The 14,284-nt window shown below is 37.2% G+C and overlaps 1 protein-coding gene across 7 annotated transcripts in view; it reads right to left on the bottom strand.

Moving 5' to 3' along the window:
- Window positions 1–14,284, bottom strand: part of STIL (STIL centriolar assembly protein) — a 39,655-nt gene that overhangs the window by 19,129 nt on the left and 6,242 nt on the right. For 4 of the 7 annotated variants that reach the window (XM_073357784.1, XM_073357781.1, XM_073357787.1 and 1 more), the window contains 7 exons: window positions 8,913–9,020; window positions 6,876–6,991; window positions 6,508–6,695; window positions 3,999–4,246; window positions 2,977–3,060; window positions 2,757–2,843; window positions 579–726 (listed from right to left, as the gene is read on the bottom strand). In XM_073357784.1, the coding sequence (XP_073213885.1) occupies window positions 579–726; window positions 2,757–2,843; window positions 2,977–3,060; window positions 3,999–4,246; window positions 6,508–6,695; window positions 6,876–6,991; window positions 8,913–9,020 (979 nt within the window). Of the gene's footprint in view, window positions 1–578; window positions 727–2,756; window positions 2,844–2,976; window positions 3,061–3,998; window positions 4,247–6,507; window positions 6,696–6,875; window positions 6,992–8,235; window positions 8,561–8,912; window positions 9,021–13,357; window positions 13,482–13,979; window positions 14,277–14,284 lie in introns of those variants that run through there. The other 3 variants (XM_073357785.1, XM_073357786.1, XM_073357788.1) reach the window with 3 other exon arrangements.

Genomic DNA, 14,284 nt, shown 5'->3' with positions numbered 1-14,284 from the left:
TTGTCTCTCATGTACTTACATAGATAGCAGTTGTACTTTTAAAACAGCAAGAAATCCACAAACCAGTCACTATTCCTGACATTTTCCTATTTTTGCTCAGTTCCTAGAAAATGGAATGGGGTGGGACAACACAATTTACTACTCCTTCCAGAACTATCATGCAGCAGCCAGGATTGTTCTTCCACCATGTACATGGGACACACAAACTAGTGTCATAACATTACTCATATTCCTTCTAAACCTGTTACATCCCAGAGTTTTGTTGACCAGACATAAGGATGGGTTGTGCCATGACAAGTTAACTTCTTGGTGTTTGTCCATAAGCAGAGGGCTTTTAAGCACTAACTATGATTAGACAGTTCCAAAGTCAGCAATTGTTTGTAAGACATCTTGGGTTTTAAGTCTCTTATAAGTTAGGAAATTAAATTACTGTAATTAACCTAGATTTAGAGTTGCACAAATATAGTGCTCGTGGAAGTCACATTAGTAATTTCTAACTTTATGCTACAATGTAGCTTTTAATTATCAAAATACAACAACATAATCTTGAAGATGTATTAGTCAACCAAGCCACTTACTTTGAAGAGATGTAATGTTTCTTTACTTGTTAGTAGCTGAAATCCTAGTTCAGTTTGACCACTGCAAGGAAGACACTCATAAAACTCTGGTGCCTTGTGGGTCAGTGAATAGAGAACAATAAGGAAACTCCCAGACTCTGAAAGAACCCTACATAAAAGAATAAATTTTAAAAAAATTAAGATTTATGTATTTTAGAAACAGAAAATATCCAGTTGGCCAACTAAACTGCCTATATGGTTCACTGACAAATGAGGAACCACTGGCTAATCAAGATGATACATGTCAATACTCATTTTTAGCTGAGTTCTGTATGGAACTGTATACAAAAACAATTAGACCTTTCATGGACGCTGTATATGGAGAGGAGAACAGTAAGGAGACTGAGTTTTTTAATAAACAAACCATTTTAGATTACTTAGCATCCTAAACGGAGGAACTCATTCACAGAACAGATGTCAAGACAGAACTGCTGCGCTTTAGGGTCCAGTGTTGTAGCATCTTAGCTGATTGCTAGGTTGCTTCTAAAATTCAAGCAGTGAACCTCCATTTTAAAGCATTTCAATTGTTTCTACATATTCAGTAGAGCTCTTCTATTGAAAATACTGAAATGAATGTTTGGGGAGGAGGATAATTTAATCCTATAATATACTAACATTTTCTACAGCTGAGAAACACTGGATGTTTTAGTCCAATTCAGCATTTGAAACAAATAAACCCAAGATCAAGAACAATGAAAAGAGTTATGTAGATTTGGAAGGTAACAGTACAGTTTACTCTCACAATATTTGAAAACTATTTCATTTGAAGGTTGGCTTTTTTTTTAAAAAACGTTTGTGAGAAGTGAGCAAAGACAATCAAGAGGGAAAGTCAAAATTTTGACGTGGCTAATGTCAAAATTCCATTAAGTGATATAGCACCCTTAAATCAGGGCATCCTGATTTAAAAAAAAAAAAAATAATAATAAAGTTAATTTTCTCCCCCATTGAATGTCTAAAGGTCTTTTTGGTTAGACAGTTTACCCCCTTGCTAACTTGACTATACAGAGAAAGAGTGCACTATATGAAGTGCAGTCAAATACAAAGAGTAAGCAAAATGGATAGCAAAATCTTCCTCTAAATTTTCAGTTTAAGTAATTATAGATGTTACCGTTACAAAATTTCAGACAGTTCATATTTACGACAAGTGTTACTTGTATCTATTTGTAAGTTGACTGTGTTCCTTCAAGGTAGGGTGACCAGATGTCCCGATTTTACAGGGACAGTAGGGATTTTTGGGTCTTTTTCTTATATAGGCTCTCTATTACCATCCACCCTGTCCCAATTTTTCACATTTGCTGTCTGGTCACCATACTTCAGGGGCAGATAATGACAAACTGTGTTTTTCAAGTTTAATTTCAGGGCAATAATAAATTCTAATTTTAATGACTGGTACAAACAGGTCACAGAACTATATTCTTGGCATTTAATCATGTAGTGCAATTTTTAACCCACTGGAACACAGTGGCACTCGATCCCACAAGGATTAGGAAAAAACACTACCCATGACAAATAGCTAACAGGTGTGTATTGCTAATGTTAAGACCCCCAGCACTAGAAGTCAATGCTTGCTTTGAAGTTCTTGGAAGAATATGGGACAGGAAAGGACAACAGGAGTTAAAAAAAGGCAGACAACAGGAGAAGATCAACCAAAAATTGGTACACAAGAAAAAAGTACTAGGAACTGTTAAAATAATGTCTGTTTTGAAGAGGGGAGTAGAAAGGAGAAGAAGAGAAGAGATCAGCTGCCCTAAGAGTCAGGAAAAAAACAACAACAAAAGAAACCAAAATACAACAACCTGGGAGGCATATTCCTCCATTTTAAAAACTAACACCTATTCTCCCCCTCCCAAAAGTCATTAGACAGATACTGACCCAATTTGCCAATTTTCTGAAATTTATATTAGGAACATTAGTGATTTATTTTTATATTAATAGATGTTAAGGTCAAAAGAGACCATTACATCATCTAGTCAAACTTCCTAACTAGCACAGGCCTCACAATGTCACCCAGTTACACTTATATAGAGCCAACAGTCCATGAAGGGGTGCACATGATCAAACCAAAAGCAAGTTTTCCACAGCATCCCATGTTAAGTAGCTCAGACAAGATGTTTATCAAATAAAGTTTAAGTCATTTACCTTTCTTGAATTGAAGAACTGAACAAATAACGCAGGCAGCAGGCCCAGACCTGTGGATTGTATATATGAGTGATGCCACTCAACCAACTAAAGGGAAGAGGAAAAAACATACCATTAGAAATGGATTTGTTATATCCTTCACTAAACACTCACCCAAGTACATGACAAAACTATAGAAACATCAGGAAAAGGCATTATACAAAACTAACCAAATACTTACATTCCAACCAACGGCAAAGCATAAGCCTTGGGATCAGATTCCAGCACCAGAAGTAGTTTTCGGGTTTGGTCCATTGTAAGGTATCTGGAACATAATAGGTTAAGTGTTTGTTCTAGGACTGAGGAAGTCCAGAACAACATTTAAGGTAAGAAGAAAATCCTGTGCTGAAAGTGTGTTTTCAGAAGATGCTCTGTGAAGGCTTCAGGTGGCAGAAGTACTCATGTCTTGGGAAAGAATGGATATTCCCAAGCTTATTTCCTAGCTATCAACAACCCACCAAGCTGTTACTGAAGCCACTACAGTCAGCTTAATATATTGGTTGCTCTGATGAACCCAGAAAAGTAGTAAGATGTGTCAAATTTTAAGTCATAAAAGAAGGAGGTTAGGAGAAAATAAAATAAAAATATACATTTTAAATGGTCAAAGATCCAGGACAAAAATCCTGACAGCACTGAAGGCTTAAACTACTTTATTTTCTGATGTAGATCATAAATGAAGTTCCCAGTGCATCCAATTAACAATATAACAATCAGACAAAATGAAGAGTTTCTAATGTTATCTTATTGTGAGTACTTACAAATACTTTTAAGATCGGTGAGCTTGGAATGAAACGGCCTGATTGTCACTTCTGGGTCTAGCACTGATATTATTTATACGATAATCTAAAAAACTGCAGACTGTTTTTAAAGCTAATAAAACTATCTATAAATTGTTTTTCTTTTTCCTCCTGTAGACTGATCTGTCCCCTACTAAAGTCAAAACCAAGAGCTCTAGTTGAATAGAATGGTGCAGAATGTCCCCAGATTCCTGTTCCAGGAGGACCAGCTCCCCGTGTAAACTCCTTCTAATTCAAGATACTGAAAGCTAAATCAGAAATAATATTCTTTATACTTCAGCTGTCTTTATGAGGAAGCAGGAAGCCTGAGACACTGACACTAATGGAAGATAATTTCCTTGTACCACCTAACTGATCCTAGGACATTCAACTGACCAGCACTTCATGCCTGAAAGTTTTAACTTACCCACATTTATAAGTCCCCTGAACCTGTGCAATATTCATATGACCACTCAAGTTTCTTGCCAGGGCTGTAGGAATAATTGGGACAGATTTCACAGGCGTGTATTCTAAAGCATTTGTTATAGTAACAGCTGCCCAGTGAAAATCAAAGTTTAGGTTGTCCATGTTCTCTGCTGAAGTAATGTGAACTCTTATGGTGAGCAGTCTGGAAAGATCCAAAGAGTCTCTACTGCATAAACTGTGTTGAAGTCCCTAGGATATGCAAAAAAATTGCTGAAATTAGTCTTTATACACCTAATTTATACATGACAATAGGTATATTACAGTAATGCCTAGGTGCCTGTGTCATGAATCAGGGCCAACATTGTGCCAGGCATTGTTTAAACACAAAGAATCGGCCCCTTCTTCAAACAGCTCATGACTATATTGAACATAGTGAATAGTAATAGGAAATGCATCCATTATATATCTCTCTCTATATAGCTCTCTCTCTCTCATATTATATAGATATATGAAAATGCGTAGTTAGTTATGTTAAATTGGAACACAAAAATCTACAAGGGCAAACGGAGGGTCCAAGAATTAGTTCATTAAAAATCCGAGCAACAGGACAACTGCTTGCATCCAAGAAATCTGCATAACACAAAAGGATGTGTCACCACAAGGAGATTATTCAATGGAACATAAATTGCTTTTTCTAGATATGAAAAACCACCCTATAAATACAGTCACAGGGCAAGAGTAGCAGGAAAAAAATGTTTAGCTGCCCCAGATCCTCTGCTTCCTTGAACAGCAGCTATACTTACTGAAGCATCCCCTTTGGAGAAAACAAATATCCCTTCTCTCCCAGAAGAGTTTGGCAAGGAAGGTTTAACTTAAGCTAGGCTTAAAATATTTAAAGATGTACAGCTCCCATTTATACAGTTTGTAGAAAAGGAAATTGGTTCAGCTGTAAAGCCTACTAGATTTACATTTGTTTACAAGTAATAGCCTATTTACACACATACTCTTGTGAGTTTACCACATTACTTCACAAGTTATCTATGTAACTTAATTTTTTGTTTACTTACCATCTCTGTAGTTACTGGTATACGGTTTCTACACAACAACATTTTAATGTTGTTCATAGTCCAGATAACTCTCTCAATACTTTGTGTATTAAAAGCTGCACAAACCATACAAGGTGCAACTTGCCCTACCAAAGAATTCCTAACATTTTTGTTTTAAATTAACTGGGTCCTAAACCAATCATACAAACCTGTCTTGGGGTCTGATCTTATAAAGACTTAAGCATGTGTTCAGCTTCAAGCAAAGGAACATTATTTCTTTAAAGATGAACGGCAGAGAAACTTATTGCTTATGCCTATTACTATGCCTTTTGATGCAAAAAAGAATGAGGTATTTTTCTGCTTTATTTTTTAAACCATGGGGAAAAAAACCAACATCATCATGGCTTGCCTTACTCATTTTGCTTGAAGGACCAACTGGAGAACTAGAGAAGGATAAAAAAAAATCCTAACAGACTGAAATTTAAGATTAGCTCTCAGACTTCAGTTGAAATCAGTTTGAAATACAGTTTGAAATACAATTCTCAAAACCGGAAAACTAATCAGTGTAACTAGATATCCTGTCCTATCATAACTGAAGGTTTGGAAAGCTGCAGCTTATCTTGCGGTCTCTTGCGATGTAATTATTTCAGGTTTCTCCAGCAACAAAGGGTATGCCTACATTGCAATGAAAAACCCACGGCTGGCCAGTGCCAGCTGACTCAGCTTCACGGGGCTGTTGCATTACAGTGTAGTCTTGAGGGCTCGGGCTGCAGCCCGGGCTCTAGGGCCCTGCAAGGTAGGAGAATACCGGAACTCAGAAGTCTACACTACAATGAAACAGCCCGAGTTGGCTGGCAAGGGCCAACCACAGGTGTCTAGTTGCTGTTTAGACATACCCAAAGAGGGTTCTTTACTTCCCTTTGGCTTTTTGTAGGCGGGGCTAAAAGAACTGATGTTCCTGATTTATATATAAACAAAAAATCCACCCAAATTATGCATGACTGTCTTTATATGCTGTAAATCAACCGATAAAGAGGGTGTAGGGTCTGGATGGTTTTGGTTTTTTGGGGGGCACTTTGCGGATCTTTTGATTTCAAGAGAATTTACTGTTGAATATTGCCTTGCAAACTGAAATAATTATTCACAAGAATGATTTGGCATCATCAACAGAGCAAGCTCTCCCCATATTATCCCACCATTCTGGGAGAGAGTTTCAGCTAGGAGCAAAAAGGAGTTTTGTCTTCATGCTTATTTTGTCTTTGGAATTTCTACTGAGACTGCCAATAAAGGAGCTTATTGGTGACAATCATGATGTGGACTGAGAACAGCTCACTTCACATAGGCCATTAAATGGTAGCCTTCTGGTCTTTCCTCTTCTGGTCTGGATTTAGATACTGAAAGCCATCTAGTCTCCTCTCTGTGTCACTGTTTTAAGAGATAAGAAAGTTGCTAGGAGTGGCTTACCTTAAAAGCGGAGTTGAAGTCTTCAGAATTGTGCACTACAACATCTCCGGAGGAAGATCCCCAAGCATTAATTGTACATGGAATCAAAAAGTCTCCAGGAAGAGGTGCTGTGGGGACTTTCTCTGAACCATCAGTTACTTCTCGACCAGGATCAAATCTGTCTATTGTCAGTGATACACCTTCATCGTCTGGGGGGAGGAAAAAATAAGAGTGGATGTGGAGAAGTATACTGTATCTTTCACACCAAAACCATCAAGTTCAGTTCATTGACCGAGGCTTGCTCAATCACCAGAAATGCAGAAAGAAGAAAGCCAGTGACAAATGATTTAATAAAACATTCATGTAGGTTAAAAAAAAAAAAAAGTTACCTTCATCCACTGCAAGAGTCCCGAGCAAAAAACAGGAAAAGAACTTTCTTTCACTCTGCTTAGCATGGCGATAGGCAAGACGAAGAGCCTTCTCCATCATCAATAGTTTGGGATTTCTGGGCCGGGGGGTGGGGGGGGAAAGAGGAGAAAAGACAATGAATGTGTTTAATAACTACATTAACAATGATTTCTAGGTATATTATATAAACAAGAATATTTTAGGTATACTTAGGAAGTTTTAATATATATAATCTTTTGTCCTGAATAAACTACTTCAAAGAATAAACCAATATTTTACTACAATGAAACAATCCCATGCCCTAAACAGGAAGAGATTTGGATATTATAGTAAAGGAAGAATAGTAGAATCTAGGTGCAATAAGCCCCTTAGAAATTTTTTTAGCTTGAAGCTGCATGTCTAGTTTGACCGTGAGCTGTCTGTAAAGAACATAAGGATGAGAGATGACGGTAGACTGAAGTGGTCTGTGAGAATGTTATAATGCGTGTCCCAAATCCTACCTGGTCATGGTTAGGGAAGACTTAAAATGTAAGTCTTTAACATACATTTTTAACCAATGAATGTCTATTTTAGAACTACCCTGTAAAGGGTTCAGGAATACTGTGAGAAAAATCCATAAAGGGTAAAGGTGTAACAAAAGTACAGCCTAGCCAACTGAAAAGGATCAGGTCTATCAACTACTGCAATGCCCCTTGTACACTATGCGTCACTTTGTTCAATGCTTAACTTCACAGAAGGTTTTGTACAAATCTGATTAATCCTCCATTAAAAGAACATTTTTCCATCACTGACAGGCATTTATCTACATTTAATCTTCTTGTTGAAGCTCCCATAGCATCTCTAGGCTGCCCAGAAGTCTGACATGTTGTCTTCAACTAGTACTCACCCCTGGCTAGTAAAAGGGTATTCGCTCTGCTGTTGCACTGTTGAGTTGCAGGATTTTTCCCTCTCCTAATGTTAATGGACTTTGTTTGAATAATCAAACTTTTTCACACCCTGTTTACCATCTGACCCTCTTAAATCATGAGGGTCGCAGGTTTTATTCTGAAGGGCACGCCAGTGCAAACATGCCCCAATGCCAGGTCTGACACACAAGGCCCGAGGAACTGAGGAGGGCCAGGATTTGCCTTTTGACTTATTTTGAAGAGAACATTTGTCAAAAAACTTTTGACATGTTAACAGGATTGTAAACATTTTACTTAATTAGGATTTCCAGGTTGAGTTTTGAACTTAGTTCAGCATTTTGGCATTTGCAGGAAAGAGTGATCCTGACAAAGCAGACATGTGCCGGCAGAGGACAACTAGCCCATAGAAACAAGAGATTTGCCATCATCTTTGTACCTTATAGTTTTCTTCCACCTTCTCCCTTGAGGGGCAGATATTTTTCATAGGGGCCTCTCAATCCTGTTGATTGTGCTGATCCACAAGGAAGGGACTCCCCAATCCTTCAGAGGGAAGAAACCCTCTAGCTAGATATTTATACTGCTCTCACTGTGATTTCCTCCCCATTGTTTCTCTGCCTCTCTGGGAGGACAGTTCCTACTAAAAACATGGAAGTGATGCAGCGTTAAGCAAACCCCTTTTCTGTCCCCACGAGGGCAGGCAGAGAAGACAAGTACTTAGTGCTTCTGACTAAAACAAACAAACATGGATATTTGCATTGGAGAAACAGATGCTGTCGACAGCCCTTCCTTGCAGCCCCACCCTGAGATGCTGTAGAGTTCCAGCACAGAGTTGCTTTTGCAGGGGTGGGGTTAGGGAAATCAAAATCCTCTCTGTCTGTGGACACGTAAAGGATGAACAGATCCTTACAATGGTTAATCTTCCTCAGCACAATAAAACTCAAAGCTTTATACAGTCCACACATGATTAACTGATCTTGGAACAGTCTAACAGGGTTGAAAGAGTAGTATGCCATACCAGGACGTAACTTGTGGAATATTGTTCTGCACATACTCATAAGAGCCCCTTCTACTTTAAATATTTGTATCTCGAAGAGAAACTAGTCTTACTCATACCTGTAATAACTGATGTGTGTGCCAATAACATCTCCCACAGGTGTTGGATCCCAAAGTGCACATTTTGATAGAGGAAAACTGAATGGTACCATCCTGCTTGAAGCAATTCTGCAAAATAAAAAATAATCAGAAATATATTAAGCCTTATCTTTTTAGCTGCACTTTATTCAGTTTGGGTTGGGGGCCAGAAGATGAAGAAAAACAAAAAAAACCCAACATTTCTTTTAAGAATGTCAAAATAGTGAAGCAGAAACTTTTCCTATGAAACGGAAAAGATGAGATTTTCATTTATTTTGCCATTTTAAAGGGCTAATTGCTACAGTTCCTTCATACAGTGTTAGGTGTTAATGCGAAGGCACTAATTATTTTTAGATAAAGCTTGGGAAATGAAGCTGTTCTAGATAAAACATTGGAAAGAATAAGACATACCAGGAAATAAGTGATTTTCAGCTCACTTTAAATTCAGATTAAGAAAAAACTTGCCAAAAGGTCGTATTTCCAGTTTTCTTGATAGTTTTACATAGGGATTTGCTCCATTAAAAAGCAGCATGTTTTGAAGAATATTTAAAGAAACGTAATTATATCTGAAGTCAAACAGCATATCACACAGAAAGAGTATTGCTGTGAGTGTTGTGACCAGAGAAATCCAAGTTCACAGCCACAAACAGGACTCAAAAGATGCTAAGAAACTGTAGCCATTCAAATTTCTTAACGAAGCCTTACAAATTTTATTTTAAGATTTCTCCAAGTTGACAGAAATAATCTTTTAGTAATCCATATAATACAGTTCATAACCCACTGCTGATATTTGACTAAAGACCAACTCAGGACTTCCTTAAAATATTTTACGTTAATCAAAAATATACATTTAAATCTGCCTCACACAGCACTGCCTAAACTCTGTCAAGTTACTTTTTCTTATTTCCTTTTACTTTACGGACTTCTTTTTCTGAACACTTAGTTGCCATGGGAAAGAGATTTCTCTATTCTCATGCCCTACCTCAGTCCACTCACTTGTCTCACATGCTGGTTATGATGGAGGATTGGTTCTCATTAAAAGAATGCTGTCAGTCAATTTAAATTTTTTTTTTAAAGTTGCAACGCCCAACAAGCTCACAGAAATTGTTTTTTAAAAATTTAATAAACAGTCTTGTTGAATTAAGGACTAATATTTCCCTGTATTGTTTACAACCCAAACACTGCACTTCAGAAAGTGAATTAGACACAAAAGCACCCAGTTATGAGTGTTGCAGACCACATAAGTACCTAGATAGGTAAAAGGTAAAAGTAAAACTGATTTGTCCATTGGTTACATTTTACTTGAGAGGACAAACAACATAAATAGTGAAAAGTAGATTAATATCCTGTCAGTGTTAAAAATAAGCTAAGATAAGGAAATGCTAGATTAAAAAATTAACCGGTAGGTATTCCTTTAAAAATTAAGGGCCCAATCCCACAAAAACTTATAAAGATGCTTAATAACAAACATGTGAGCAGTCCAATTTAGTTTGATTTAAATCAAAAGAAGATTTTAAACATTTGAATTAGAAAGCAGGAAACCTTGATTTAAAACCATCAGTTTTAATTTGTGTTTTACATTTGTACTTTTTAGTTATTTTTCCTAAAGAAAGGTTGATTCTTATTGGTTGGTAACCATTAAAACATGTTGATATGCAACTAAATATAGTCTTTACATTAAATGTAATGCTTCTTTTTGCTAACCGTCAGGATACGCTATATCTATGCACATTTATTTAAAAAATTATACATGTTAACTTATCTTTATTAAGATTTTTAATTGTTATATTTTGTATTATATTAGAAAATGGTGAAGGATGCATCTCTTATTGCTAGATGGTAAATTCTTACTTGTGATTATGTCTAGCTTTATTTGAATGGAAATTCAGAACAATTAAAAATGCACACAAACAACGTCTTAAATGTTCTGATTACATAAAATGGACTTAAGCGCGCTGGACAAAAGAAAAATTTGTCAGCAATGCTTTGCATTGAAAGCTGATTAAACAAAGGCAGTATTAGCTGTAGTTAGTGAACTGAACTGATTGTTTCTGGTCCCCAGTTCCTTCAAGATTTTAGAGCTAGATCTTCTCCCCTCACATCTAGTTTTTATTCCTAGACTGGAAGAAGAGACATACTTTCCTGCTTTATCTAACTCCCAATTGGTTTCTTAATTTTTAAATGAACTAGGCATGGAACAGAACAAACTAAAATGAAGAAATATTCTCTCTGTACTTGCAGAAGAGCCAACTGCTGTCAGAAGCTGGTACTCCAGTACCAGGAGTTTAGCTAGTGACTTCCAACAGTTCAGTGGTTTGACTCTTTAAAACTTGGCAGCAAACATGTACTGCTTAATATTATTTTTGCATATTTAAATTTAAATTATTTTAATAGAAAAGTTTAACAACTTCTGTTAAAGCCTAATTTTAAGATTAATTTTAAATTGGTTTTTAAATAAAAAGAATTTAAAAAAATCATAAATTTTTATTACGGCTGTCAAGTGATTAAAAAAATTGCAATTAATCGTGCAATTAATTGCACTGTTAATAAGAGAATGCCATTTATTTAAATATTTTTGGATGTTTTCTACATTTCTAAATATATTGATTTCAACTGCAGTGCAGAATACATAGTGTACAGCGTTTACTTTATATTTATTTCTGATTACAAATAGTTGCATTGTAAAAAACAAAAGAAACAGTATTTTTCAAGTACTGTAGTACAATCTCTTTATCATGAAAGCTGAACTCGCAAATGTAGAATTATGTACAAAAAATAATGGTCATTAAAAATAAAACAATGTAAAACTTTAGAGCCTTCAAATCCACTCAGTCCTATTTCTTGTTCAGCCAAACAAGTTTGTTTACATTTGCAGGAGATAATGTTGCCTGCTTCTTGTTCACAATGTCACCTGAAAGCGAGAACAAGCATTCACATGGCACTTTTGTAGATGGTGTCGCAAGATATTTACATGCCAGATGCGTTACAGATTCACATGTTCCTTCATGCTTCAACCGCCATTCCAGAAGACATATGTCCATGCTGATGACGCATTCTGCTCGATAACAATCCAATTCAGCGTGAACCGATGCATGTTCAGTTTCATCCTTTGAGTCAGACGCTGCCGACAGAAGGTTGATTTTCTTTTTTGGTGGTTTGGGTTCTGTAGTTTACACATCAGAGTTTTTCTCTTAAGACTTCTGAAAGCTTGCGCCACAGCTCATCCCTCTTAAATTTTGGAAGTACTTCAGATTCTTAAATCTTGGGTCGAGTGCTGTAGCTATCTTTAGAAATCTCACATTGGTACCTTTTTCGCGTTTTGTCAGATCTGCAGTGAAAGTGTTCTTAAAATGAACATGTGCTGAGTCATCATTGGAGACTACTATAACTTGAAATATATGGCAGAATGCAGGTAAAACAGAGACTGAGACATACAATTCTTCCCCAAGGAGTTCAGTCACAAATTTAATTAATGCTTTTTTTTTTTTTTTTTTTTAAAAAGCGTCATCATGGAAACATGTCCTCTGGAATGGTGTCCGAAGCGTGAACGGGCATACGAAATGTTTAGCATATATGGCATGTAAATATCTTGCAATGCCAGATACAAAAGTCCCATGTGAATGCCTGTTCTCACTTTCTGGTGACATTGTAAATAAGAAGTGGGCAGCACTATAGGCACTGCAGAGATTAACTTCTTCCATAACAGTCTGGAACAACATGATGGTGGATTGCTCAACCAATATAGGGAGAATATTCCATACATAGCAAGGGATGGAAAAAGAGACAGGAATTCAACAGTGGCCACACTGGTGAAAGGCAATAGCTTGAGACCTCTGGAGATTGAGGTCCTACGTTCACCAAAGAAGTAGCACACCACTGCAAAACTTCCTCACCATTGTTTCCCACTATTTATTTAGAGGTGCTACTTCTAAGGGAGGCCACTAACAGCAACTTTAAAATCTTAATGTTTTTTTCTTAAGAAGCCCTCTGTAGTACTGAATTCTGTTTGTCCAAGTAGTGTCATTTGTCATCTTATCTCTATGCCTTCTCTCCTGTTCTACCCCTTACCTGTCACTATGCATGAAAAGTTCTCCCCATCTTGCTTTGTCAAGCTCCCAGTCTCTCCACATTCAAGTCTCACTACCTTCCATAGCAATCAGAAATAAGCAAAACTTTATAACTAACAACAACAAAAATCAGTTTCAACCTTTATTGAATCTTTGCCTCACTGCTTAGATGCATACTAGGATTTGAGTCGTGATGGTTTCTGTAACATCACACCTGTGTACTAGAAAATGGACTCCATACACAGCTTTCAATGGGTATTTAATAATGATGGAGCCCAATTCTCAACTAAGTTTTTTTTTTTTTATATAAACAAAAAGTTATGGTTAGCGGACCAAGCAGTCAAAAAAAACGTACACTACCTGGATCATCCTACACTTGCAGGTGAATGGACTGGATATAACTATAGAAGTTGTATCCCTCTCCTATGCACAAATGTTGTGCAAGTATGGACTGAACTTCTCCAACATGTAAAAATTCCACCAGCTAAAATGAGAAAAAATAAGCTGGGAACAAATAAATATGACACAGACACACCCTTCCCCACTCCTTCTATACACTGTTACCAACAAGTCCTGGTCTTTAAGGGCAAAGCTAAATGGGTCACCAAACTCGGGGCTTGTCTACACTTACATTTTATAGCGCTCTAACTTGCTGGCTCAGGGGTGTGAAAAATCACCCCCCTGAGCGCGGCAAGTCTGAGTGCTCTAAAGAGCTAGTGTGGACAGGCTCCGAGCTAATCCCCTCATGGACGTGGATTACCAGGAGCACTGGGAGAGCTCTCTTCTAGCGCTCAGAAGCAACCACACTTGCGCTTCAAAACGCTCCCGCAGGAGTGCTCCTGCAGCAGCGCTTTGAAGTTTCCAGTGTAGCCATGCCCTTAGTCATTTTAAACATAAGAACTCTCACTAACTACAATATTTAGGGCCCAAAGGTGAAAGCTGACCTGTAAGGATTAGGCTCTGTGGAGGCACAGGGACCCACCTGCACGGATCAAACAGCAGAACAGGGCCTTAAATTGTAACATCTTCAGAGAAGAGGCTGCCATTTAAAGTCTATTTGTGCATCAACCTGGACAAGGGGGCTCCCAATCGTAATTAGGGTCTCCGGGCACTACTGTAATGCATATAATACATGAGGGCATATCATTCATTGCAGACGTAATAAAGTTGTGTTATTTGTAGTCCCAAGAATCGAGAGATTAGTGCTTTCTTTGAGTGCTTTTCCTGGTAAGGAAAAATATTAAAATCAAGAGCTTTCCATAAAGTAATTTCTCTACAGAGGCGCAG

This window comes from Lepidochelys kempii, chromosome 8, assembly GCF_965140265.1.
Source record: "Lepidochelys kempii isolate rLepKem1 chromosome 8, rLepKem1.hap2, whole genome shotgun sequence".
NCBI classification, from domain to species: Eukaryota; Metazoa; Chordata; order Testudines; family Cheloniidae; genus Lepidochelys; species Lepidochelys kempii.
Note: the sequence above shows the minus strand (reverse complement) of the source record. Positions and strands in the feature narration are given on the sequence as shown.